The sequence below is a fragment of the Pungitius pungitius genome, chromosome 12 (genome assembly GCF_949316345.1).
Source record: "Pungitius pungitius chromosome 12, fPunPun2.1, whole genome shotgun sequence".
In the NCBI taxonomy this organism is placed as follows: Eukaryota; Metazoa; Chordata; class Actinopteri; order Perciformes; family Gasterosteidae; genus Pungitius; species Pungitius pungitius.
In genome coordinates, this window is record NC_084911.1 from 2170294 (window position 1) to 2197063 (window position 26770).

The following is a 26770-nucleotide window of genomic DNA, read 5'->3' on the forward strand; positions in this document are numbered from 1 at the left end:
AATCGTATTATCATTGCTTACTTTAAGTTTAACTCATTTTCTCGAAATCGTAACATTTGCAACTAGCATTATCAAAATCCAGAATGTACACGAGGCCCGGGTTGATAATACTTTATACGGTGTCCTGTCCTTTCCCCCCCCCCCCCCCCCCCCGAGGACCCGCACGCGTGTGACGAGGCCCACGCGGCAACCGCACCGGAAGAAGGCTCAGGGCTCATCCATCCATCGCACGCTGTACAGATCTGCGATTCTACAGATTTAAGTGACGCGGCCGCGGCAGCGCCGGCTTTTTCACCATTACGTAATTAAACGCTCCGGCGGCTCTGCGTTATAACAAATATCTCCGAGGGTTGACTAGTGCCTTTTCACCGCCATGGCTACGAGAACCACTAAAGACACAGAGAGGCACTGCGTCCTGTGCGTCCAGGAGGTCGACATCTTCGCGTTGGGGAAATGTGACCACCCGGTGTGTTACCGCTGCTCCACCAAAATGAGGGTGCTGTGCGACCAGAAGTACTGCGCCGTCTGCCGGGAGGAGCTTGACAAGGTGCGGGTTCCATCCGCCACCGGGGCACGGGGATGCCGCCTGGTGGTGCTAAGTAGGCCGCATCGTTCAGGCTGTTTTCTTTTTTTTTTATAGTGAGCTAAATGAATGAGCGTGATTTTGTTTGATGACATCGTAGCAGGATTCACAATAAAGGAAAAGTCAATGCTGGTAAATGGTGACCTGCGGTGTCCACCAACGGCTCAGACTAACGTTTCTTTCTTCCTCGCTGTCATTAGCATGGCTAGCTAAGGTAGCTGCGGCTAACATTGGCAGGTTGGTCCATGCAGGTTAGCTAGGGTGACGTTAGTCCCACTTTCAGGCGAACAGACTTGTTAGCTAACTAGTTGACAGCGTGCTAGTCCAACGGGGGCTTATCTTTTGATTCAGAGAACTGTCATGTCAGCTGTCACCTCTCTCACAGACCAATGGGTCAGCGGTGTTTGCTAGGTGGCTAACGTCGGTTCTTAATTTGAGCCAAACTGTTCTGTTGAAACTGTGGTTGAGTTCATCTGTGGCTGTGAGCTCGTCACCTTTTCCAATAGGACATTGGTAAGGTCGGCTGGCGTCTTCTCTATCAGTGTCATACGTAACAATTATAAGAACGGCCTTAGCACCTACCACTCCCTTTTTTAAAAGTTACTTCTGAGTCAATTGTAAAATGTACATTTGTTAAATGAAAGCTGTTTGTGTATAAAGCTATGTAGGTATAGCTGGATGTTCAGGGCATGTATGACTGAGTTTCATATAATTCCATAGGATACATCAGGTCTTTGTGACAGGATCTGAATTTTAAGTGCCCAACTCTTCACTAACAAGTTCTGCTATAAAAACCTGCCTCAGCATAAACGTCATTTTTCCATCACTGCCATACGGCCTCATTATCCCTTCATTTAGCTCAAGGAGTAGGTGTTGAATAGGTTGCTCGGCAGCTTGAATGTTCTGACCTGCGTGGTGTACCCAGGTGGTGTTTGTGAAAAACCTGGAGGCCTTCTCATCGCTGCCCTACCAGCAGTTCCCCTGTGAGAAGAAGTATGATATCTATTTCTCTAACGAGAAGATCTACGCCCAATACAGGTACTGCTCCGCCCTTTTCACCTCCAATCACGATTATGTTGTTTTTCCAAATGTGTTCCCATGTTGACCATGGATGTCAATTAAAAACGCATCATGATAATAAAGGCTTTTTCACATGAGCGTCTAAAATCACTGTTTATTGAAAGATGAATTACCCGTGTTTTTGTTGTTCAGTTGAAAATAGCAGCCAGGAGCTCCTTTGGCTCATCAGTGTGTGTGTGTGTGTGTCGTGTGTGTGTGTCGTGTGTGTGTGTATCAGGCATCTTCTGTCTCCAGAGTGCCTCCGCTGTCCAGAGCCAAAGGTCTTCTCCAAGTATGAGGAGCTGGAGCATCACATGAGGAAGCAGCACGAACTCTTCTGTTGCAAGCTCTGCACAAAGCATCTCAAGGTACTTTCACCCACATCCAGCTAACACTCATCAGAATTCAGCTTTGTTAGGATGACGTCTAGTTTCTAACCCATATTGGCGATGACTACTTTACATCACTGGTATCGCAGCATTTTGACGTTGTTATATCTGAACTTGTTCCCCAAACTTCTCCCACTAGATCTTCTCCCATGAGCGTAAATGGTACAACCGCAAGGAACTGGCCCGTCACCGAGCACATGGCGATCCAGACGACACCAGTCACAGGGGACACCCGCTCTGCAAGTTCTGCGACGACCGTTACCTTGACAACGATGAACTGCTTAAGCACTTGCGCCGGGACCACTACTTCTGCCATTTCTGCGACGCAGATGGTTCCCAGGAATATTACAGGTGTGTTGCAGCTGGAGGACCCCCAGCTGTTCACTGGCGCCTGGTGGCTGTCGTTTTGAGGCATTTGTTTACATTTTTACTTGCGTCAACAGCGACTACCCGTACCTGAGCGAGCACTTCAGAGACAGCCACTATCTGTGTGAGGAGGGCCGCTGCGCCACAGAACAGTTCACTCATGCATTCCGTTCAGAGATCGACTACAAGGCCCACAAAGCCGCAGAACACAGCAAGAACCGAGCAGAGGCCCGACAGAACCGCCACATCGACCTGCAGTTCAACTACACATCGAGACAAGGGCGGAGGAACGAGGGTCGGTGAACTTTGGAGATGTGCCTCCATCTTAATGTCTAGATGTTGCCGTCACGAGGTTGAAGGCAGTGTAAAAAGATTTTCAAATAAAAAAGGCTCTTCCTCAGGCATGGTGTCCGGCGAGGACTACGAAGAAATGCGTCAGTCCCGAGGGGGGAGGGGAAGGATTCATGGGGGACAGAAGAGCTGGAGGTATTCCCGGTGAGTCTGAAGCAGCAATGCTGTATCTGTTTAATTATACGTACCGGCGAAGATGTGGTTGTTATTATGCCGTTGACATATTGACACAACTAAGTCTCTTCATTGAAATCTAGCATTTGAATGTTTTAGTAGCTGGTAGAGAACATTTTGGTTTTTTGTAGCATATTTGGCGACTTGTGGTGTCATGTATGTGAATGTGTGCCTTTCCTCGCAGAGAGGAAGAGGACAGGGAGGTGGCCGCCGCTATGAGGGCATCCATGGCAAAGCGAAGGCAGGAGGATAGAGGAGCGATGCAGGAGAGGAGCGCTCCCAAACACTGCAGAGAGGAGAGGAGCGAGCGAGCCGACCCCGAGGAACCAAAACATCGGGCCGAACTCGTCAAACCAGTACCCAAACCTCCAGGTGAAAACGAGAAATTTGTGTAGTCAGGTTGTGTGGTTTTCTGTGTTCATCGCTCCCCATGATGGTCTTATTCATCGTAACAACATTTCCTGTTGCATTATGGGACTGAAGTGATTCTCCACAGCTCAACTGTCACTGTGTTTCTCTACAACAGTACGAACAATGAAGAGCTCTAATCCGGGGGATGGAGAATACGACTTCCCGGCTTTAGGAGCCACATCTGCCCCACCCATGTAACGGTTTACTTTTAACAGTACAAACTGAACCCCACACACACACACACTAAAGTGTGCTAATATGTTAAATGTGGTGTTTTCCCTCCCTCCAGTGTTAAGGCAGCGCCTGCGGCGGCAACTGCAGCACATGCGGCTTTGAAGGAAGACGACTTCCCGAGCCTCTCGGCGGTATCTGTTGCATCCCCCATGACCCCGGCCTACTCCGCCCAGCCGAGGAAGACTTCCTCTTTCCACGAGGAGGACTTCCCCGCGCTCGTATCCAAAATCCGGCCCCCCAAACATGCAGCAGGCGCCAACTCTGCTTGGTCCAACCATACCGCAGTGGCCAAGCCTCAGGCCAACCCTCCTCCGCCCTCCAGACCTTCCCCGCCTCTCGCGGCCGTCTCCTCCGGCCCTCAGCTGCTCTCCTCCTCCAACTCTTCATCGCTGCGGAGGAAGAAGAAGTTGAGGGAGAGTGAAAAGGCAACGTCTGACCGGTCCCCTCCCCCGCCTTCCGACGACGACGACGCTGATGGAGGGTCGACGCAGCGGCAGGAGTCCCGCCCGGTGCCCACCATGTTGGATATCTCCTCCCTGCTCACCGTCAGAGGAGGCAACGGCAAACCCTCCGCCGGGACCCCCAACCCCCCCAACCCGACCCCCATCCCCGATCCGTTCACCTCCAAAGCCAGCAAGAAGAAAAAACAGCAGAAGGCCGCGGCCGCTCCCCCTACGCCCGCGTCTTCGGTGTCCGGCACGACGCCGACTGCGAGCGCCGTCGCCGTGGAAACGGCGGCGCAGAAGGAGAACGTCCCCGAGAAGAGTTGGACCAAACCGCCCCCCGGTGCTGCGACGCCGGCTCCGATGAGCGGGTTGGCCAACGGCCGCCCTGAAAAGGCCCCGCCCATTAGTAAGGAGGCAGTGGCAATAACCCCCCACCCCAAAGCAGACCCCCCTCTCAAAGAGGAGGAGGAGTTCCCCGCCCTCATGACCAAGAACCCCCCACCAGGTACACAATATTCATCTATCGCCTTGCAGCATTTACTTTACTCCGCTTATATTTGTTGCTCACTGCGACGGATCAAACCTTCCATCTCTCAGGCTTCAAGTCGTCTTTCCCGCTGAAGGCCTCGGCTCCGCCCCCGGCCTCCGTCATGCCCCCCCCTCCACCCGGCCTTGGGGTGTCGGCCCCTAAACCTCCCCCTGGATTCACTGGGATCCCCCTCAACAGCAACGTGGTGGAGCCGGCTCCGTCCGCAGTCAACCCGTGAGACCATCTCCCTTTTTAACACGCACTCTCCTTTGTGGTTCGTTTGGTTCCTCACGAGGCCCGAAACTCACCTGAGATGTTTCATTATTGTCGTCATGTCCCAGGCCCCCCAAACTGTCCAGCAGTGGTTACCTGGTGCCAGAAGACTTCAACCAGAGGAACCTGGAGCTGATCCAGTCCATCAGGAAGTACCTCCACAACGATGAGTCAAAATTCAACCTGTTCAAAAACTACTCTGCACAGTTCAGACAGGTACCAAATGTTTTCAAATAAGAGGTTCTGGACTGCATTCTCATCCACAGGGACTCGAAAACGTCATTATAGTAGCTTAGGCTGCGAATAAAAGTCCAGAATAAACAATGAAAGCTTCCTCCTCCTTTTGGTTTCCAGAGTGTGATCTCAGCGGTCCAGTACCACGGCAGCTGTAAGGACCTCCTCGGAGAGGACTTCAACTGCATCTTCAACGAGCTGCTGGTGCTCCTGCCGGACACCGGCAAGCAGCAGGAGCTCCTGGCCGCCCACGGCGACTGCAAGGCGCTGGAGAAGCAGTCGGGCGCCGCGGGAGGAAGGAAGAACAAGAACAAGAAGAACGCCTGGCAGATGCCGACCACCATGGCCAACGCGGCCGCCGAGCTGGACTGCCGGGTCTGTCCCACCTGCAGACAGGTGCTCGCCCCGAAGGACTTCAGCCCCCACAAGACGCTGCACGCCAGGGACAGCGAGGACTTCCCCTCCCTGCAGTCAATTAGCCGTATCATCAGCTAGCCTTTTTGTCTTGTTGCTTCTCCTCCGAAGGCCGAACTGGGCTCATTTTTCGGGTTGGCTTTCGGTGTTTTAATTAATAACGGGGGAGGGGGGGGGGCGGCGATCATGTCGTTGAGCGTGTGTTCAAACACGCGGGGCTGCTCCGTCATCTTGACTCCTTGCATCCTTTTGAGGACGTCTCCAGCTGGCACTGGCTCCGGCAGCGTGGGTGTGATCGCACCTGTCGGTTTATTTAATGCAGGAGGGGGGGGGAGGAACCAACGCTTAGCTCTCTTAACACAAAAGTATTGATTTACATTTTTTTACCTCGCTATGCGTTTTTCTCACTGAAATACAATGAAGACAAAATGTATCTTGTTAACATGGAGGCTGGTGAGGGGGGGAGGGGGGGGGCTCATTCAAACTACAAAATAAACACAAACGTGATCGGTTCAACTTTAAAGCACCATGTTTATTTGAGTGCTGCGGTTTGAGTGGGTTGTGAATGAGGGGGTGACAGGAAGTGAGCTGCATTGGAACAAATTTAGGGATCACAGTTTGAATGTTTTCTTTTCTTTGCTCACCCTTTATTGTGATTTGTTTTTCAGTGACATTGCACAAATTTTCAAATTGAAACTACATGGAATCAAAATATGACCGATGGTCTTCTGCATGTTTTCAAAGTTATGTTCAAATAATATATTACATTTTTAGGATCAGGGTTTCAATGAGCTATTAAACAGTGAGGTTAACAGAAGCTATTTATATTCAAGGCTCCAGGTTTTTTAAGTATACGTTTTGTTATGATTCATCATGAAGAAATTACTGTAGTGATCATGTTTGCAAACAATAATAATTCTCAACTCTCTGCCTCTGTTTCATCAAACTGGGAATAGTGACACACACACACACACACACACAGCAGCTTACTTTCTGCTCCAATAAAGCGGTTGGTGCCACACATTGTGTGTCTGTATCTTTGTTGTGTGTGTAATGTGGATTTTGTCATTTCTGTCCATAAAACCAACTTCATCTTTAAAATCTGCTGTTTTACGTTTAGTTAAAAGTAAATCTGAAGGTACTGTGATTGGACCCATAATGGGTTGAAAGTTTCTTAATACTTCTCCTTAATTTGATCACTTCACCTTTTTGTTCCGATCTACGCTGGCCTGTTGGACCTTAATGTGGATTATTCTTTGGCTAATAACGGATTACGACCCCACGGATTCCATGTATAGTTGCTTTTATTGAATTTGAACAAATGAATACGTTCATAAGGCTATTTAAGTCTTTTTTTCTCTTTCATATGCAAGAATATCTTCGTTACAGATGATTCTCTAAAGGTTCATCGCCACGGGCAACGGGCCCCCGCATCACTGCCATGTCAGATCTTCAGAGCCGGCGACAGAAACAGGAAGTCCAAAAACGTGTTTTGTCTTTTATTGGAGTGACGGTCAGACTGCAGTCCAGAGACATCCAGGTATTAGACGGTGACACATCTGTACCTTCAGAAGAGCTCACAGGAAACTGCTGCAAATCAATGTTTGCTTGATTTGTTGGTCGATGACGGGGGGGGGGGGGGTACATTTTTATTAATATTATAGGGGGGAGATATTGTAACATTCATGCAATGTATTATACCTATCACCTTTTTATAATCAGTCTAACTAAACAACAGCATGAAATCACATTAAACTTTGATTTTGGGGCCGACGGCCCCTTTAAGAGTTATTTCTAGTTAATAACCATGTTTTTATATGTTCAGTAGTACAGGACAAACCAGACCTTAGACAGCATCACACACAGGTTCCATTTACTTCAATAACGTACTGAACTTTACAACCAATACCACGGCAGTGTACATGGGCCAGAGCACAAAACATGGAGAATGCTTGTTTTTTTTTTATCATCTACCACAGAAGAAGAGACCGAAACGCTGAGAATAATAATACAACCCCAAATTACCCAGCGGTACCCAATACCACCATCAATAACCCAGATTCACCGAATTACAGTCAACAGGTTACTAGCAGATTTATAGACACTGACTGGCATTATTTTCACATTTTGGTTTCTCTTTTCCTTCTTTAATGTTTTGTCAGAGTTCTCTGTCGTGGAGTCAGGTGCATTCGAACATTTCGTGTCTCTGTATTCACATCATATGAGAATGAATCAAATGTTTTGTTATTAAATACACTTATCTGTACCAAACAATACCTGAAAGTATTTGGAACTCATAATGTTTTTTTTTCTTCCTGAAAACCCTAAAAGGACATTTTAGTGTTTCATCCCTAAACTCAGAACATACTCACATAACTACGCTGGCACAGTTCGGTGAATAAAATATTTTTGTAAAAAATAAAAATAAAAAAATGAAGTCATGCTCAAAAGTGAATCTTTAACTTTGGTTTCCAAGACTCTAAAAATGATGTCAATCATTTTAATCCTCAGACCACAACAGACAGACATTGGCCTGCGTTCATCATCTGTTCCCCTGATCATCGATGGTTTTAGACAGCAGATACAGAGCCACTGGTGGCACACGTGCACACGGGTGTGCATGTGACCAGCTCCATCAGGAGGTCGAGATGGCGTCGTCGGATGAACAGAGAGTTGCCAGGGCGTAAAGTCGCATTTTTCAAAAAATCCAGTTGGGCTGGCACAGAACGATGAGTCAACTTAAGAATGACACAGTATTCAACATACGAGACCTTCACAACAGCTTCATGCATTATTACCATGTTTACTTCAGAACCCTCGTCAACGCTGTCACTCATGAGGACTTTTTATATTTGGCTCCCTTAGTTTTGTACTTTGTAATTCGTACATGTGGACAGTGACGCTGATGATATATTCAGCAGAAGGACGTTTTGTTTTAGTGGAAACGATTAAAACATAAGTAACGATTTCCTCCTCTGGCGCTAAAACACATGTTCAAGAAAATAACTTTTCTGCACCACAAGTTTTAACTTACTGGACATTTACCCACAGCAAATCCCCCCCCCCCCCCCCCCCCCCCATGTGCCTGGCCTGCACGCTTTAACACGCACACTCACACGCAACAAACAAACTCCGGGACACAGGCACTGCTACACCGCGTGCCCGTTACCATGGCAACACATCCAAAAACCGTGTCCAGGATGGATGAGATCGGACAGCACTAAAAGCCCCCCCCCCCCCCCCCCTCCCCCACTCTATGGTTTGTGTTCACATGAAACAACACAGTCGTAATCAGAAGACACCGATAAGGACACACGGCAGTTTGGCAGCTTCTAAAACGTAAACAAACAGACACTCAACCGAGGACACGGTCCCGTATCACGGAGCTCACACGTGGACGGGTTACGGGGGGGGGGGGGGGGGGGGGCACACGTGTGCTCAGGGGCCCATCATTTAACCTTGTTTTCTATTTCTCCCCTGCTTGTGTCCCTTTCCAGTTGTTTTGCATCTCTTTGTGGTCATTTTGAGTCTCACTGTGGATGTTTTGTGAATATTTCTTTTGTAATCTTTGTGTGTCTTTGTTTAGCTCCACATTGTGGTTATTTTGCAGCTGTTTAGATTCCATTAACCCATCCATATCTGCCACGGAAAAATAACTCAAAATAGGGCTCAGCTTTCTCCGATGAACCTTTGATATTCCAGGAAAACGGGCGACCCTTCTTTTAAAACAACTCTTAGATTACATCGAGAAAGACCATAAACACCACAAATGTGAAACAATGAATGTGAAACAAGATAAGATTAAGATACAACTTCTACATCTTGCAAACTTTCACCAGGAAAGCTCAAAGTCAGATCCACTATTTTCTGCGTTTAATTTGCCTGAGACGTGTTCGTACAAGAGTTCAAAGACCAAGTCATTTGAGACCGTGGCTGAAGTTGGTGTGACCTGACGGTGACGAGCCCCCCCCCCCCCCCGCAGCACAGCACGCACCTTCCTGCAGACCTACACGACACTGTGAGATATTGCACGTAAGACACAGAACATTGTTGTTGTTTTTTCCCAGCATGTGAAAATCTACTAAAATGAAGTCACTGTGTGAGCAGCGTGTGGCTCTGGGTCCATCTGTTCGTAAACATGCAGATTCGACATCTTCACCGCACTGTAGCAACAAAATATTACGTCATTCCCCGTACTGCTGGCCATGAAAGGGGATTTGGACACTTCAATGATGGGAGAGAATGGGATGGAGGTGGTGCACGTGAGTGCATTCTGCACTATTCTTTTTGACACTGGGGCGGAGTCACTTGCTCCTAAATCTCATCATCTCTGTTTTTTTGTGTTTTTTTTTGGTCTAAATTGGCCTTTTCTTCTACATTTTTCTAGGTTTTTTTGTTTTCCTCTCACACAAGAGGACACTGGATTTGAGAACGCAATAATTTGATTTTTAATACACAGGTCAAGAAAGGTGCAGACAAAGCCAGAGTTGTTAAGGAAGGAAGGAAGGACGTGAAAGGAAAGGGAACGAGACGAGGGAACAAAGAACGAGGCCTTTTTTTTTTTTTTAACTCTCTCTCTACAATTGAAAAACTCAGCCCGGATCACGTAAACAACTGCAGGTGAAACATCACAGAAAGCACGTTTTCTGTCACTTTCCTCTCATCCGTCTCTCCCGACCCCCCGGCCTAGTAGATGGGAACCTGGTACGTGGGCGCCGCGTTGCTCTCGGTGAAAGGCGGGCTCTGGTAGGCCTCTGGGGCCTCGGCGGTGACGCCCACCGGCGAGTTGGAGGGGTACGGCTGGGTGGGGGCGCCGCCGTCCATGTGCTCCGTGGTGAACAGAGTCATGTCCGTGCCGAGCAGATACTTCTGGACCGCGCGCACCGTCAGCCCGGCCTACAGGGGGCGGGGGTGTTCAAACAGCCGGTTAGCTTAGCGTAGCATTATAAAAATGCCACAATCTGACACACGGGCCCTTTAAGATGGTGAATACTTGTTATTATTTACATTTGACTTAACAAGATATAAAGGCCTATTAGAAAGCTGTACAGGTGCTTTATTACCTTCAGACGCAGCTAGCTCCTCGTGTCTTTGAGCTACGCTAAGCTAAGTTAACAGGTTTTTTGTTTTCGATGCCTGAAATCAATTCTTTAATATGTTTAAATAAAACATAAATAAAGTTTTGTTCTATGAAATAAGACTTGTCGGTAATTTCGCAGTTGATACAAAGTTGAATGAGAAAACCGCAACGTCGGCCTTTTTACTTCTGCAGATTGCATTAAAGCTTGAAATGACATTTTCTTGCTGAAAATAACGTGTAATTATCATCATCCACTGCTAATTCTCTGCAATAATCCAAAGGGAAACTGGTGCGACGCTAAATTCTGTGATCGGCCTCCAGCAAACGGTTACTGTCTAGTTTGAGAAAGTATTCAAAGTTAATAACGGATGTGAGTGAGGACCAATAAAGCGATAACGCGCTCCTGATCTAATGATCAGATTCACGGTGTGATTCACGTTTCATGTTGATTGTTCTGTAAAGGTTGTGTACACACATATGTGGCACATGCCTGCTGGTCCTCACCCAGGTGATGATGGAGAAGAAAGAGAAGGCGATGGCCGCCCGGGCCGCGTCCGCCCCCTGGTTGAGTGGCAGCTCGTCGGCCGTGGTCCGAGACCACTGATTGGCCAGGAAGCAGAACCCCACGAAGAACAGGAAGGTCCAGGCGCCTGCGGGGAACCAGGGGAGCAGAGACAGAACCGCTCTTAGTGCTTGGTTCCCTTTAGAGATTGAAGGCACTCTCGTTTTTTTTCATTCTTTTTTCACATCAGTTTACAGGTTTCACTTCGCTCGGGCTGATTCGCCGTGGCGTTTTTTTTTTTTGTGGGGGGGGGGGGGGGGGGGGGGTAACCCCGCCTTTTGAATCCTGCCCATTAGAAGTAAAATCACAGACTGATGTGAGTGATCGGTGCTTGTCTGAATAAGAAACGACGGTATCGTCCGTCTTAACCCCCGGGCAGTTACGGGAGGCCCAAAGGCTCACCCGAGAAGCCGATCTCGATCATTATGGCCTTCTTCCTGTCCTTGACGGAGCTGATGGAGGAGAACTTGTAGTCCAGCATGAAGAAGAAGGAGCAGGCCAGCAGGCCCACCAGGCCCACGAACACGCCGTAGTTGCAGGCGTCCGCGTTCCTGTTGAAGACGCAGTGGAGGCGCTCGCTGCCCAAGTTGACGTAGCCCTCGTTCACGATGGAGGCAAAGACCACCAGGGAAAATATCTGTGGACGGAGGACGGGGGGGAGGGGGAGGACGGGGGGGGGATTGTTATGGGACATTTTTGCCTCAGCGGTCACTGTAAACGGAGCGCGCTCAGACCGAAGGCATTAACCTAATTTCCCCTCTTTGTGTCGGTGTGGCTGAAGATGTGGAAGCTTCACTTCCTATCAGGAGTCGTCCTGCGGCGGTTGTGTGTGTGTGTGTGTGTGTGTGTGTGTGTGTATTGAGAGGGGAATGTTGAAGCTATAAAACTCTTTGTTCCCTTGGTGTTGTTTTTATGAATGAGACTCTTCTTCAGGTCCGAATGTGTTCGTCCTTCGGGCTTCGTACCTCGGTCAGAGCGAACACGCTGATCAGCTGACTGACTCTGGGTGGCCGAACAGGGCCATGTGACACACACACACACACACACACACACACACACACACACACACCCGCCAGCAGTAATGCACCCACACTGGGGGGTGTGGGTCATATGATGGTGGACGATGGGATAATAACCTCACTTTAAGACTAATCACGTGTGATAAACACTCATCAAAGCACTTTTGTCTCCAAACCGAAAGAAGGAACTTTATTCACCTATTTTTACTACAAGAGTAACTTCTGTTATTCTTCTTCATTTTGTATTTAAAGGAAATTAAAGTTTTAAGTGTTCAAAGAGTCGGTTGTAGTTAGAGTTTTAAAGTCACTAAATACATTTAAGTCAAATAACCACTTAGAATTCAGTCGAATATAAATGAACCACTGGATAAAATCACCTAAACGTTTTTCTCGACCAGCTTTCTCAGCATCACTAGTAACAATGTAATAATTCCACATGTATTTTAGTCTCTCTGCTTCAAGGTGCAGAATTGCAACCAACTGAAACATCTCAGGTTGCCAAGCGCAGAATTTTAAAGAAAACGCAAAAAGGTCGTTATAAGAGCTGGTTTGTCCCTTCTGGGCTAAAAACAGACAGATGGATGGATGGATGGATGGATGGATGGATGGACGGATGGATGGACGGATGGATGGATGGATAGGTACTTTATCAATTCTCAAAGGTTTTTTGCTAGAGATATATACATATAAGCAAGTAATCAAATTAGAAAATATAAAAAATAGAATAGGGCCCATTAGGCTTAGTGACACTTTTACATCATGTGATGATTCACACTGAGAAGGGTTTCAGCTACTTTCACCGTAAAACACGAAGTACCGACAGGCTGAGCTGGATGCGTCCGCGGTAACAACAAATCCAAAAGGCTCAGGAGGACGTGTCACGTGATAGAATCACGCGCACCGGAGACGTCTCCGTGTATTACATAGATACCACCCCCCCCCCCCGCACCGGTAAAGGACCTTCTCCGTGTCACCCCAAAGGTGATGCTTCAAACGTCAGGGCACGACGCGCCTCCGCGGCGCCGCGTGCGTAACGATGAGTGCGGACCAATCACGAGGTGGCGAGACGGACGACGACCGTATAGGGACAGAATCGGCTGAATACGTCGTATACATCACACGTAGACATCGCGAACCGCGGTGCAAAACAACGCGAGACACACGGCGTGAACTATACGGTTAGAATCCAGATGCGGATCGAAGGGTTCGCACAAACAGCCGCGGTGCGGGCGGGATTTATGGAGCCCGACAGCCCAGATTTACCACGCAAAGGAGGAGTGGAGGGGTTGCTTTCTGCTCGGAACCCCCCCCCCCCCCACCCTCCCAAACAAAGATGTGTAGTGAAATGGGTTTGACGGTCAGTTGTGTCAGACAGCCACCGGGCCTCGGTTACACCCTGCACCCCTTCCGACGCCCCCCCACCCTTCACCCCCTCCCGGTTCCCTTCACACACCCGGCTCCTCATCGGTTTGCCGCTGGATTTCTGGGGGGGGTCTGTATTTGTAACGGGTCTCGCGCAGAAACGACAACACAGAGCCCCCCCCCCCACCACCACACACACACACACACACACACACACCACATAGACACACAGCGGTGCCGGGAATAAATAGCCCCCCCTCTCACCCAGGAGAGCACTCTGAGGATGGTCTGCGGCTGTTTGGCGAAGGTAATCGGGTCGATAGTGGACCCGGACCGGCCCGCTCCGAACGATCCCATCCCGTCCATCTTCTTCTTCTTCTTCTTCTTCTCTGTGTGTGTGTGTGTGTGTGTGTGCAGCGCCCGGCTCCACGGCACGATGGATGCGCTGCTGCTCGCTGTAGTGAGGACTGGTCCAGCGCGCACGCGCACAGGCGCACGGGGACGGAGGAGGAAGTGAGTGGGTGGCGGAGGGGGGGCGACCGGGGGGGGGGGGGGGGGGATGTTATAGGATAGAAAATATAATGTTATGGTGAATTGATTAACATTGCGTATAAGAGATGAAAAAGTTGTTGTTGTTGGTTTGTCATCAAGTCATTTGTTGGGTTTTATGGGATTTTAAAGGGCAAACCTTCTTCTATAGTTGAGCAACGAAAATGTATTTAATGAATCAATCCGAACCTTTCAAATGAAGCACATGCCCTGCAGAGGGCTTTACAGGAAACGGACATAACTTTATTATAACATAGAATAAAATAATTCATAATGATGAGTAGAGTTAAAACGTTAATTGTGAACGTGGGACAAAATAAACGGGTTTACAGATCATATTTAATAACATATTAGTCTCCTTAGATATCCTGTTTTAGATGAACAGCAGATCTTGATGGACCAAGAAAATATTCTAACATTTAAGGAAAAACTCCATCTCGTGAGGCACAAAGGCCACGAGCACTGCTGCGAGGGGTCAAAAAGAGAGTAAAACACTGCCCGACTCCACCAAATATCGCTCAGAGACAAGTCTCACGATTATTTATAAACACCACAATAAGCCACGGTCACAAGTTTACTTCTGTCAAGCTTCACACAGTAAAACAAAGCAGATATTGTGAGAATACGACATCATGCGTGTCATGCGTGGCTCTCACCGCTAGAGGTCAGCGACGCCTACTTCAAAATGCAACATCTCAAAAGCAACAATACAAGTAATTAATAGAGTTGCGAATTAATTATGATTGCATCAGTATGTGGAACAAACACAAAAGAAATGTATAGGATCATAATAATAATTAAAACAAACAGTAGCAGCTGATCATATGTGTCCTCCACTGGCTCCTCGAATAACAAACTCATTCTCCGTGTTTATTAATAAACGACAGGTCACATGGCTGAGATGCCGGCTTAACTAAAGGGTAAGAGTCTCAGTTAAGGTGTTTCAGTTATCCATATAATATCTCATCTCATTCTATTAAAAGATACAAATTGCATCTCGCTAAACCTGAAGTGGTTATTTTGTCCAACAGACTAAAAGCAACTGGAAATGACACGAGTTAAGAGAAATAAAAGTAAATCGCCCCTTTTGATGAGCAGTAGTAAACACACGTAATTTAATGACTGAAATTATAAATGAATCATAGTTGTAAATAGCAAATTACATACTTACTAATTCCAGCCCTTAATTACATACCCACAGGTATACATCCCCCCTCAACCCCACAAGACACACATAGTGAATAAACTATGCAAATATTCAATGAACATAAGATCTGAACATAAGATATTTTGACATACTTCTAATAAATTGCTTGATGTGAGAGTTTTTTGGGGTCAAACAAGACTTAAGATGAAGTATATATCTTTATTACCAGATCAGTTGAACTAACCGACCACTAAACAAGAATTCAAAACACACAACATTGTCTCTTTCTCTTCACATCAAGTTTCCCCACAAAAGTTTTTTTGGTCCACACTGCGGCCTTTTCCTCCTCTCGGGCCTCGCGCCTCGCGCCACTCAGTCGCAGGAACCGTCTTTCCATCCGTCTTTCCACCTCTCGTCGACGCGGGAGCAGTCGAACTCGGGCTTTCCCAGCCGGGCGTTGACGCCGTTGTGGATGTGACAGAGCCACTGAGAGAGAGCGTGGCGACTCCTGGTGTCCGGCTGATTGGTCCTCAGCCTGCAGAGAGGAAGCGGTGCGTCACGCCCCGTGTACGAGAACCCACACACACACACACACACAAAAAAAAAGTGACTGCCTCGACCGAATCCACAAGTGCTTAAGGTCTGACCTGCCCCTGAGGTCTTCTGCACATTCATCACACGGGAAGAACTTGGAGAAAAGGTTGATGAACTGCCCCATCTCTTGCTGCTGGGTGGAAGACGGGCTGTCGGGGTAATAGGCCGCCATGGTGTGCAGGAAGGACCACGTGTTGCGCCCCAACTCTCCCCTGTCTAACGGACATTGGGGGTCTTGCGGCTCGGACTCTGCAGCTTGGGGCTCCTGGGGGGCCGGGGGGGGGGGGGGGGGGTCAAACAAGGGTTTTAAACAGGGAGTAGACATGACAACTGCATTGTGTGGTTAACGCTGATTTGTGGTTCAATGCTCATATCGCTCAAAACGCTCATATTTTGTCCTACGAGGCAGGCTCGTCACCAGAGAAGGCGATTAGTCTCATGGAGATCAGAATTGAATAAACTTTGAATAAGATGTGGAGACATTTTTCTCCCCCTGACGTCACCGGATGAAACCCAACTACGGGACACAACGTCATGACGCAGCAAGTTTGTGAAAGCGCGAGAGGGAGAATACTTCATCACACTGTCAACTTAAAAATCATATTAGTCTATAGAAAATCCTGTAATCAAGCCAAACAATGCAACTGTAAGAGTCATATCTCTACAGATCCTCCAGAAACTAACGTCTTGACCTCATGTCACCTGTGCAGCAGCCGTCGCCTGGTTCTTTTGGACCTTCATCCAGGATTTAAAGTCCGTACAAGCTCTGCACGGCTTCTTTCTCACCCCCCCGGTCTGCTCCGGCTCTTTACCGGAGCTGTCCCCCGGTGGCTTGGCGGCCACGGCAAACGGAAAACCTTCAAACCCGGTCGGGCTAGAGGTTGACGTCCCTCTCGGTTCTGTGGGCGCAGCCATGTTCGCCGTCTATATTACTCAATTCCCCGCACTGAATAATCAATACATCAGGAATGCCCGGATGTTAAAATACTGCTACATCTCACTGGGCACATTTTCGCTTCTGTTTTATAATTGTTTTGCTCGGCCAGAGGGGGGGCAACGTCGTCGTCGTCGTGCTCGTACAACTTGCTCCCGATGTGTGCGATAATGATAGAACATTCGCCTCAGCGCGAGTTTCCGTGTTTCACCCGGACCCTTCATGGGCACGGAACGACTTCCGGTGGCTGGTGTCAGCTTTCTGTGCATGCCGCTGGCAGGAACCTCCGTCAAAGTGTAAATTTCTACCATACTGCGTCATTTTAAACAGTCGTTATTAGTGCACGAGTTCAATGGAGATATATGCGTAAATAGTGTCGTGTCGATTAATAGTTTTTAATTCAGTTTGCTAGCTGTTAGGTTGCACTTGTTAGCCTGCTGGCTAACAAAGCTAACAACTGTGGGCTGACACGTTTGTGCTTTTGTGTTATTTTCTCCCCATGGCAGTGTAACGTTGTCTGCAGCACACCCGAGCCGCCACAATGGGGATCACGGATAAAATCGCGGAAATAGAGAGAGAAATCGCTCGGACACAGAAAAACAAAGGTGAGAGGGGACAGCCGCTAAGTGTTAGCTAAAGCTCCACCGAGGGGCGAACTTGTGGCCATCTCTCATGGCTCATTGTCTGCGTGTCAGCTGTCAAGTGTTGTGTTACTCAAAAATCTCACGCATATCCAAGGAGAAGAGTGTTCATTGACACCGTGAGCTTGATTACCGCAAACACGCAGCTTAAGGAAAACGCAAAATATTGAAGAAACAGCTGATACGCTCGAACTTAACTTAAATGAGGTGGCTTGACTGTTTTTTTTATAGTTTAATAGCAAACTTTCATCACCTCTTAACTGCATTTTTTTTTCAGTGTCAGAATCCTGCTTTTAAAGCATTCTGTGTCACCATTTCTTTGTGTCTTGTCGATATCTCCAGCCACTGAGTACCATCTGGGTCTGCTGAAAGCCAAATTAGCCAAATACAGAGCTCAGCTCCTGGAGCCCTCCAAGTCGGCGGGGGCCAAAGGCGAGGGCTTCGATGTCATGAAATCAGGAGATGCCCGTGTTGCTCTTATCGGTTTCCCCTCTGTGGGTAAGGTACGTCGTGTTTCCATCAAACCTGCAGCAATGTATCTCAAATGCAAACAGAGAAATGGGTATAACCCCCCCTCCCCCCGGGTAAAAGCCCCAGAACGACAAGTGAAACATGATCCAAAGGTTGCACACGTTCAGGTGTAATTGAGTCTGTCCCTGTGGTGTCCTGCAGTCCACCTTCCTTAGTTTGATGACGTCAACCGCCAGTGAAGCCGCTTCCTACGAGTTCACCACTCTCACCTGCATACCCGGTGTCATCGAGGTAAAACACCATCACAGCCACTGCATGTGCTAAACATTGTTTGAAAAGACAAAAATGGGTGCGTTTACACTGTAATTTGTTCCTCATCAGTACAAAGGGGCCAACATCCAACTGCTGGATCTGCCTGGAATCATCGAGGGTGCTGCCCAAGGTACACATGGATGTTTTTCTTGTGTTTACTTCCACTTGGAGGTGAGTGACAAGGCTTTCGTGGTGTTTGTAATACTCTGACTCTTTGTGCATAGGTAAGGGTAGAGGTCGGCAGGTCATTGCCGTTGCCAGAACAGCAGACGTCGTCATCATGATGTTGGATGCCACTAAAGGAGAAGTCCAGAGGTGTGTGTGTGTGTGTGTGTGTGTGCGTGTGCACGCCGAAAATTCAGAGAGAACTTGAGAGGTTGATGAGTAATCAACTCATTCTTCCTTTCCTTTTTTTCATCTTCCCAGAGAACTTCTAGAAAAGGAGTTGGAGTCGGTGGGCATCAGACTCAACAGGTCGAAACCAAATATATATTTCAAGGTAGATATTCCATCATCCTCCTGAGCCGACCATCAACAGCTTCATTTAAAGAGACTTGTGCTCAAAAATGTGCATTTAGAAAAGAAAATGACGGTTGCAATCGAGGAATTGAGAAATCAACCGCTTTGTGACCCAAATAGTTGTCGCCTATAAGTACCTTGCCCCGTCTAGCAGAGCAAACCAATCAATTGACTGTGTAAATATGTGTCGTTTATCCCTCTCTGTAGCCCAAGAAAGGTGGCGGCCTCTCCTACAACTCCACGGTTCCTCTCACCCAATGCTCAGAGAAGCTCGTTCAGCTCATCCTTCACGAATACAGTATCCTTCACTTCTCCAGCGTCAGAAGAGGCAGCACACAGAGAAGAAAGAAAATGTCTTTGAGTCACGGTAGAACTTGCTCGTTTCTTTAACTCCTTTTCCCCAGAAATCTTCAATGCAGAAGTCCTCTTCAGGGAGGACAGCACACCGGACGAGTTCATTGATGTCATCGTGGGGAACAGAGTATACATGCCATGCCTATATGTAAGTTGGTACCCACCCTCTAGGCTGGGTCAAAGCCTCATACATCTGAATATCTTAATGTTTTAAACCCAAATTCCAGATGTTTTTCCTGAACGTTTATAACTCTGGAGGAACCTTTTTGTAATTGGAGTTGCGAGCTTTGGGAAATCCTCATATCGTTTGTTGTGTTCACAGGTGTACAATAAGGTCGATCAGATCTCCATCGAGGAGGTGAACCGCCTGGCTCACAGAGAGAACAGTGTTGTCATCAGGTCAGATATATCTGTGTGTGTGTGTGTGTGTGTGTGCATAACGGTATTCTTGGCTTAACGCTGTGTTTGTATCCATCGATGTTAACCTCTATGTATTTGTGTGGGACTTTAAAAGCTTTCTCTGTTTCCGTCCTTGTATGTATTTCAGCTGTGGGATGAAGTTGAACCTGGATTACCTTCTAGAGACGTTGTGGGAATATCTCGCTCTGATTTGCATTTACACTAAGAAAAGAGGAGGTACAAGCACACTTCCTCTTTTTTCACTGGTTGGACTGTCACAATCACACGAATGGCTAAAATGTGACATTTATTTTTCCTTGGTTTCTTTTTCTATTAGAGCGCCCAGACTTTAATGATGCCATCATTATGAGAAGAGCATCATCTGTAGAACATGTGGTATGTAATTCACACATATAGAGTCGAGGTGAAGGGCTCCATTTAGTGAGGGTATGCAGATCGATGACTTTGAATATATGTTGCTGGTTTTCTTCTCCACAGTGCCATCGTATCCACAGAACCTTAGCCAGCCAGTTCAAATACGCCCTGGTTTGGGTAAGTTCACATTTTTCAGAGGCACTGACCTTCAGAAACGTCACGCTCTTGTCCTGTAAACTGTCTGAACAATCTTTCATGTCGACCCACTCGATGCAGCTGTGTTTACTGTATCACAACACATGAGAAGAAGTGTTTTGGCGGAGGATCTGATGTTCGCTGTGAAGCGATTCGTCGCACCAGAAACCCAAACGAAATGTGTCTGATGTGATCCGTCTGTTGGCCTTCCAGGGAACCAGCACCAAGTACAGCCCCCAGAGGGTCGGCCTAACGCACATCATGGAGCACGAGGACGTCATCCAGATCGTTAAGAAGTAAAAAACCAGCACCCGACGGGACGGAGGAGGAACTGAGCAGGAAGAGTCACACTTTAGTCAGAGGAGTTAAAATGGAAAAAAAGACCCACTGTACAGTGAATATACTGCTAGGATAAACCATTGTTTTTTTCTTATATATTAAAATGAGCAAAATGCATCGAAGAGACTGAGGTGGCTTTGAACAGGACATGGTTTATTTTACTTTTTGATTATAACAAGATGCTTTGATTCAGAGAGAAAATGGGAAAAGAATAAAATCCATAAAATAATGATTCCTTGTGTTTAATTCAGGACTTTGTTTTACCCTAATGTGATATTGGTATATTTAACCGCGTCTCACCTGGATTCAGTCACAGGTAACGTTAGATACTACACCTCTAATATCAGCAACTTTTTTCATATCCGAGCGCTATCTTGTTAGGTATTTTAAAAAAGTAATTTGTCTAGATGTGTTCAGTAAAATATACAACAAAGCTGCGAAATAATCCATTATATGTATTTTTGTGGTAAACTGTTTATTACAAATATGTTTAAAACCAAGGAGAGATTTCCTCGTGGATATATAGCATTAATTTGGAGCTCGGTTTCAGAGTCGTTGGAAGAATGTGAGTGCGATATCTACTCTTCTTTTACTTCTGTTGTCCCCACTAACTCAGGAGGAGAAAACATTCCAGTTTCCAGCTGATAAACTTTACTCAATGTTCAGCTAACGCGAGCTAATTGCTAACGTTGATAACGGCCATGGCGGCGGTCGGCAGTTTGTTGCTAGGCAACCAGCTAGCTAGCTAGCTAGCAAGCCGTTAGCCTCTAATGGACTCAGGGCAATGAGAGCAGTGAAGCGATACAAACACAGGTTGTGGAAACGTATTTTTCTAACATCTAAGCTTTAAACCCCCAGAGCTCAGATAATCATGACTACCTTTGCAGATAAATGTGAAAACAACACCTTCCGCTGCACAGAGCTAACTTAGCTAACGCTGCGTCGTTCTGGAAGATGAAGGTCAGTCACCTGAGCAACACAAATATTATTTAACGTTATACATATTTTTGAGTGGGAGGAGACTTAAATAATGCTGCAAAGCCCCGGAATATTAATGGGAATGAAATATAAATCTAACCATAATGGATAGAATTCCCTCCAGGTGAAGGTCGACCTTTGACCTGTCTCCCTCCTCGTTGCCCAGCTGTCTTTTTTTCCCCACGTCTGCAACGCTCAAAGGCCGCCTCACCTGAAACGACGGACTCCCAGCCAAAGATCCCCATTCACCGGGACAAGCACAATGGCCCCATTAAATATTCAGGAGCCTCTCTTCGGGCTGAGAGAGGGGGGACTGAGCCAGAGGAAATAGGGGCTTCTGGGTTGACGCCGCCGGCCTTCCGAAGATGCCCCCCGAAATGTCTCTTCAGAGGACAGATTCTGCTGAGGAATAACCGGAGAGAGAACGTGACGGAGGCCTGATACTGTGGTGGAGGAGAAGAAACAAAGGTACGGTCCAATGGGTGTGTGTCAGGTGGAGCAGGTGTGACACTTGATGCTGTGCGGCTCCATATGGCGTGGCTCAGGGTGTGTGTGTGTGTGTGTGTGTGGTGCCGCTGATGGAACCTAGTCTGATACCGTCAGTATGTTGTTTGAAACACTAAGTGGAATTATTGAGTTTTGACTTAATGATAAAAATGTAGTTTGCACAACTTGCACTCTTTTTGATCAGAGGACTTGTAACCTGTGAGTTTTACCCAGTTTAATCAAAAGTGACCCAAACCTAATGTTCTCTTAAGTTTCATAGAACTGGAGTGATCACTTTATTATCTATTGACGGATAATAAAGTAAAATCCCATTTAATTGCTGTTTGCAGTGACACACTTTTCTCAAGTGAACTGAATATTATTTGATAAGTAAATATTCCTTCAATCCAAGTCAATAAATCACATCACATGTCGTTTTCTAGTATAATTAATATCATATGAGCTTTCCTTAGTGTAGCATAGTGGCTGTGGAGTGGTTTTAAATTATGAAATTATACAGACTTAACGGACAATAAATTAAAGTCGTATGACTTTAAGATCTTTGGTTCCTGTTTTCATAGAAACACAACGATATATACAGTATATTTATGCAGAAGCCAATTTACAGCAGTAATCCCAAAACCGGCAAACAAATCCCTCATCTTATCTCTCATAATTATAATACTGTTTTTAGACTGACTGGAAAACTACGTGGAAAATTTAATTCAATTTATTTGGATCCACATTGGCTGTAGCTGAAGCAGTAGCTATTCTTCCTGCTGACATCATTTGCTTTGCAGGAGCAGGAGATATACTGTTTATCCCAGTATTATGAGTATGTGTTCATAATATAGAACCTACAATTTAAATGAATACTAATAATTCTACATGTTCTGGCATATAGAATAGAAAATGAAGTCTGCGGTGTGAAGGCCTTGATGACTTTGTCTCTTCTGACCTCTTCTGTCTCAGTCTGCTCATTACATGAAGCTGAGAGGCCAACCACTTTATCAGGTTGTGTGTTCATGACCTAAAGATCAGAGAGAAATATGTGCTTTTCCTTTAACTAACGGTAGATTTAGATTTAGATTTATATATATATATATATATATATATATTGATTTTATGAGATAGCATCAAACTAAAATTGGTCCATACATAACTTCACAAACTATGAAAATCACAAAGTGAGCAAACATCTGTAAAACTGTCCCACTTCCTGACACTTTAAAAGCCTTATTTTTATTATCCCAATGTCATTTGTATGTGGACATTACAAAACGGGTGCTGTCTTCATGTTTGAGTTGGTCAAATAGGCTTTTTGCTAGAGAGGATTTTCCCTGCTCCATTAATGGTGTTGTCTTTAAGAGTACATTTAGACTCACCTGTACAAAGGCCAAAGGACTCACCTGTATGGAGCTTTCAGGATATTCTATCAGCAGATATGTACAATTGGATGAAAAGGCTTTTGTCTGTGCATATGTATACTTTTATAAGTGGTAGGTTAACAGACTGTTGTGCGCATCACTTGACTTCATGCTAAGAAACGGAATGAGTCATCACAGACACACAAACATCATGGTCTTCTGTACCAACAGGAACAAAATAATGTCTTTTTATGCTTCATGAAGACAGTATTCAACTCGGTCTGTCTTCAGCCGAAGAAACAAAGAAACAGCAGTACAAAAATGCAAAATCTCAGTTTCTTCACAAAGAATCTCATTCAAGCACCACTTTAAATCTTGTGTTTAGTTAAGTTTTGTATAAATAGTTTTAGCTTTTATTAAAACCGTTCTGTGAGGCGAGGCCTGAATAAATTTAGCAAAGCGCTGCACTCATACTGCAAGTGTGTAAAGTTCTTTTTTTAATGCTTTGTGAATAGATCTGATAAGGCTCTTTGACACACACACACACACACACACAAAACACACATGCTGGACGAGCTATTGTCACTCAGGGGCTTTACATAACAAATTACTCTTTAGGGTCTGACGTCGGGACGCCAGTGTACGAGGATGATAGCGCAGTGTGTGTGTGTGTGTGTGTGTGATCCTGCCGTAATGCACAATGAGAGGTCTAGAGCTCTAGGATTGTTAATTGAGGCACTTACGCAGGAAGGGCATACACACAACACACACACTCACACACACACCACATGTACACGTACTGCATGTTTACTAAGAAACCGAAGCGCTTCACGGCTCATACGTGCATTGATGTCCAGAGTGGACTCCTTTCTTTGCTCTTTATTGAACCTTTGCACGGTGGACGTACAGGTAACCACGGAAGCCTTACTGAATCAACAGATGTTTGTTTGTCGTTTCCCTGCGAAGGCCCTACCGCGGGTCAAGAATTGTGAATGTGTGTGTGTGTGTGTGTGTGTGCAGAGGGCTATAAAAGAGGTGCAGATAGAAGCCAGTCTAGGATCAATTTTTACTCCAGACAGCGGATTTAACAGCTCTAAATATCAACATCTGTCACTCAAAAACAAAAAAGAGAAAAGGTAAGCTGGATTAAATACAGGCCGTTTTTTTTAATAAAGATAATGTACATGTATATATTGCCACAAGAGGGAGCGGCAGTTCATATATTGCATTTTTAGAGTTTGTCTCCCTCTTCTATGTGATGTTGAAGATGACCAGCGGCTCTGTGGGGGGAGAGCTGGGTTATTAAGTACTTTATGTTGTCAAATGTCACCCTTTAAAATGGTGTTATCACTCGTTTTCAAAAAGTGTCAAGGTAAACCACTAAGGAGTTTACTTCAACCACATTCTTATAGAAAAAATGTCATATTCTCCAACAGATTATATCCCTCTTTAAATGAATCTGCATCAGTTAAACAGGTGGTTTGTGATGGATTCGCTCTGGAAACATTTAGATCGTCTCATGAAACGTGTGTGTACACTCTTTTCCTCACTTTGGTTTGATGGCGTCACAGAGCATCTGGTGTTTACATTCACACGTAACGGATACGTCAAGGTCAAATTGAGCATCTCATTTTCAGGTCTAATAATAGCCGTCCCTCTAGTGTTGGCGTTGGATCCTCCGCGGCAGGTCATCAGTGTGTGAGCAGCCGCTGGCCTCTCGCCATTGTTACTGTGTAATCTGCCATCGAAGGTTAAGACTTGAATGGGACTCAAAGGGCTTACAGGAAACCTGAGTCCAGCATCTTCATCCTCCTGCCTCACCTTCTCCCTCCGCCACCCTGTCTGTCCTTTTGCATCCGACTCGCGTAGCGTTTGGTTTTGTTATCTTCGTTGCAGTCTAAGCGTCGTGGGTCGGTCGGTTCCAAGACTTTGCTCCAAAATGAAATGAAGCTTTAGGACCAAATGGCAACAAAAACTACTGACATCACCGTGTTTACCGGCTCCAGTATGATGGTCCACATTCTATCAGGGAAACATCGGCATTTCTATGTCAGAGTTAACAGGCTTGGACGGTTTCTTTCTGAGACGAACCAGCCTGAGTGTGTGTGTGTGTGTGTGTGTGTGTGTACGTCCATGTGCATGCGCACAGTCATTAAATGAGCCTGCTGGCTCTGCTCTGCTCAGCTGATCTCCTTTATTAGGCCCGTGTCGCTGAGTGCGTCTGATGAAAGCACATTGTCAGTGATTGGCATGTCGATGAAGACACTCTCCCCTTCTCCTCTCACTCTCTCTACCGGCGCTCTGACACCCCTCGTTCTTCTGCTTCTCACTTTAACAACACTTAATTCTTCCGTTCACAAATGTACACTCTCCGACTTTTGTTTTTTGCTGCATCTTTTTTAGCATTGATGTAATCTGCAGTTCATTCATCAGCAGGTCGTTGATGCGCCTCTCTGCTTCCCCCCCCCCCCTACCTTTCCCCCACCTCCTCCATCTCTGTCGTCTGCGCTCTCTTCATTACCATCTTCACTCAGTCATCAGACCACATCATTTCGACAGCAGATACACATCACACGTATCAGATAGATCTCTTTGTGTGTCCCTTTACCGGTTTGGTGACCAACACCCTCCACGCCGCTCGTACCCGACGAGACAGGAAGGAACTTTTGAACTTTTGTCCGTGCCCACTCGCCGTCTTTATCTTCTACATCTTAGTTTTGCAGGTCAGATGATACCAACAGCTGCTGCTGTTGTTGTTATTGCTGTGCAGCCTGTTGTGTCGTGGTCACTGCCCCTCAGTGATACGTGATGCTGATTTCTTCTCAGATCGTATCTCAGGTCAAGACTATTAGTCGTTCCAACTCGAGCATGAGTGATTAAGATCTTACTTCTGTTTTCCGTTTCTTAGAATAAATGATATACCCATGTAGATAAATGTCTCTGAATGTTTAGTGTTTGCTGTTGAAGAAGATGTTTCTCCGTTTGTCCATCTTTCTTTTTTTCTGTTGCTCTTTGCTGTCTTTCCTCGGTCTGCTCTGTGGTGTCCGGCCTTTAGCCCCTGACACTAGCCCCTGTGTATAATAGATTCATCGGGGTTCACCCTTTGTGTTATATTTAGAGTGACCCGAGATGAATGTTTCATCCGCGCTGCGCAGCCAGAACACAGGGCAGCCATTAAGTATTTATATCTGCCACTGAGATGACCTCCTGGAATATCAGACCGCCATCAATGAATTAACATCAGACCATCATCCTCGAGCTGACATCAGACCATCCTCAATGAATTAACGGGTCTGCCATTTATGTAATGCCGTCTCACCTCACAACCCACCAATGCAGCACCTCGTTCTTCTTCTGACCGGGCAGAGAGGTGTGTCTGAGCGCTTTGTAGCCTCCGATGATGAGACAAATCATTGTTTTCTTTTGGCCAAAGGACCTTACAGGTGTGAAATGATGTCAAGATATGTCTAATGGTCACTGAGGTTTCAGAGGATCGTGGCAGTGTCGAGCTGAAGGAAATGACAACTAAATAAGAAATGTTTTTGCTTTTTTGACCTCGTCATTTAAGCTCCAATAGGCCTGAATTATTCATGGTGGGGTAGTTCCTGATATAAGTGTTCGCAT

At 46.4% G+C, this 26770-nt stretch overlaps 4 protein-coding genes across 4 annotated transcripts; 2 read left to right on the forward strand and 2 right to left on the reverse strand.

The window, feature by feature from the left end:
* Positions 1 to 207: 207 nt before the first annotated feature.
* On the forward strand, positions 208 to 6484 carry znf598 (zinc finger protein 598). The gene is made up of 12 exons (XM_037475496.2): positions 208 to 547; positions 1509 to 1621; positions 1881 to 2010; positions 2171 to 2382; positions 2475 to 2692; positions 2799 to 2892; positions 3107 to 3294; positions 3449 to 3527; positions 3623 to 4518; positions 4611 to 4776; positions 4884 to 5031; positions 5170 to 6484. Exons 1-12 carry the CDS (start codon positions 374 to 376, stop codon positions 5542 to 5544), a joined length of 2793 nt encoding a protein of 930 aa, XP_037331393.2. The 5' UTR covers positions 208 to 373; the 3' UTR covers positions 5545 to 6484.
* A 1408-nt stretch (positions 6485 to 7892) lies between these two features.
* On the reverse strand, positions 7893 to 13964 carry syngr3a (synaptogyrin 3a). The gene is made up of 4 exons (XM_037475500.2): positions 13751 to 13964; positions 11508 to 11742; positions 11048 to 11193; positions 7893 to 10359 (listed from the first exon to the last, which is right to left on the reverse strand). Exons 1-4 carry the CDS (start codon positions 13850 to 13852, stop codon positions 10150 to 10152), a joined length of 693 nt encoding a protein of 230 aa, XP_037331397.2. The 5' UTR covers positions 13853 to 13964; the 3' UTR covers positions 7893 to 10149.
* Positions 13965 to 14596: 632 nt separating this feature from the next.
* Positions 14597 to 16691, reverse strand: gfer (growth factor, augmenter of liver regeneration (ERV1 homolog, S. cerevisiae)). The gene is made up of 3 exons (XM_037477085.2): positions 16479 to 16691; positions 15830 to 16041; positions 14597 to 15717 (listed from the first exon to the last, which is right to left on the reverse strand). The coding sequence occupies exons 1-3, from the start codon at positions 16689 to 16691 to the stop codon at positions 15555 to 15557; spliced, it is 588 nt and encodes a 195-aa protein (XP_037332982.2). The 3' UTR covers positions 14597 to 15554.
* A 212-nt stretch (positions 16692 to 16903) lies between these two features.
* drg2 (developmentally regulated GTP binding protein 2) lies at positions 16904 to 20547 on the forward strand. Its single transcript, XM_037477083.2, has 14 exons — positions 16904 to 17006; positions 17217 to 17315; positions 17694 to 17854; positions 18024 to 18113; positions 18204 to 18264; positions 18359 to 18449; positions 18561 to 18633; positions 18861 to 18951; positions 19058 to 19155; positions 19330 to 19406; positions 19555 to 19643; positions 19744 to 19802; positions 19905 to 19958; positions 20190 to 20547. Exons 2-14 carry the CDS (start codon positions 17252 to 17254, stop codon positions 20274 to 20276), a joined length of 1095 nt encoding a protein of 364 aa, XP_037332980.1. The 5' UTR covers positions 16904 to 17006; positions 17217 to 17251; the 3' UTR covers positions 20277 to 20547.
* The last annotated feature ends 6223 nt before the right edge of the window (positions 20548 to 26770 follow it).

What these genes read in the sequence shown, in the direction of transcription:
- gfer (XM_037477085.2), bottom strand. Translation starts at nt 16,691, where the DNA reads ATGGCTGCGCCCACAGAACCGAGAGGGACGTCAACCTCTAGCCCGACC. An exon ending in AGGCGACGGCTGCTGCACAG is followed by an intron (nt 16,042 to 16,478) that starts GTGACATGAGGT and finishes CCGGCCCCCCAG; the next exon opens with GAGCCCCAAGCTGCAGAGTC. An exon ending in GCAGAAGACCTCAGGGGCAG is followed by an intron (nt 15,718 to 15,829) that starts GTCAGACCTTAA and finishes TCCTCTCTGCAG; the next exon opens with GCTGAGGACCAATCAGCCGG.
- znf598 (XM_037475496.2), top strand. Translation starts at nt 374, where the DNA reads ATGGCTACGAGAACCACTAAAGACACAGAGAGGCACTGCGTCCTGTGC. An exon ending in AAGATCTACGCCCAATACAG is followed by an intron (nt 1,622 to 1,880) that starts GTACTGCTCCGC and finishes TGTGTGTATCAG; the next exon opens with GCATCTTCTGTCTCCAGAGT. An exon ending in ACAAGGGCGGAGGAACGAGG is followed by an intron (nt 2,693 to 2,798) that starts GTCGGTGAACTT and finishes GCTCTTCCTCAG; the next exon opens with GCATGGTGTCCGGCGAGGAC.
- drg2 (XM_037477083.2), top strand. Translation starts at nt 17,252, where the DNA reads ATGGGGATCACGGATAAAATCGCGGAAATAGAGAGAGAAATCGCTCGG. An exon ending in AACCAAATATATATTTCAAG is followed by an intron (nt 18,634 to 18,860) that starts GTAGATATTCCA and finishes CCCTCTCTGTAG; the next exon opens with CCCAAGAAAGGTGGCGGCCT. An exon ending in GAGAACAGTGTTGTCATCAG is followed by an intron (nt 19,407 to 19,554) that starts GTCAGATATATC and finishes TATGTATTTCAG; the next exon opens with CTGTGGGATGAAGTTGAACC.
- syngr3a (XM_037475500.2), bottom strand. Translation starts at nt 13,852, where the DNA reads ATGGACGGGATGGGATCGTTCGGAGCGGGCCGGTCCGGGTCCACTATC. An exon ending in TCCTCAGAGTGCTCTCCTGG is followed by an intron (nt 11,743 to 13,750) that starts GTGAGAGGGGGG and finishes CTCCGTCCACAG; the next exon opens with ATATTTTCCCTGGTGGTCTT. An exon ending in GATCGAGATCGGCTTCTCGG is followed by an intron (nt 11,194 to 11,507) that starts GTGAGCCTTTGG and finishes GGTTCCCCGCAG; the next exon opens with GCGCCTGGACCTTCCTGTTC.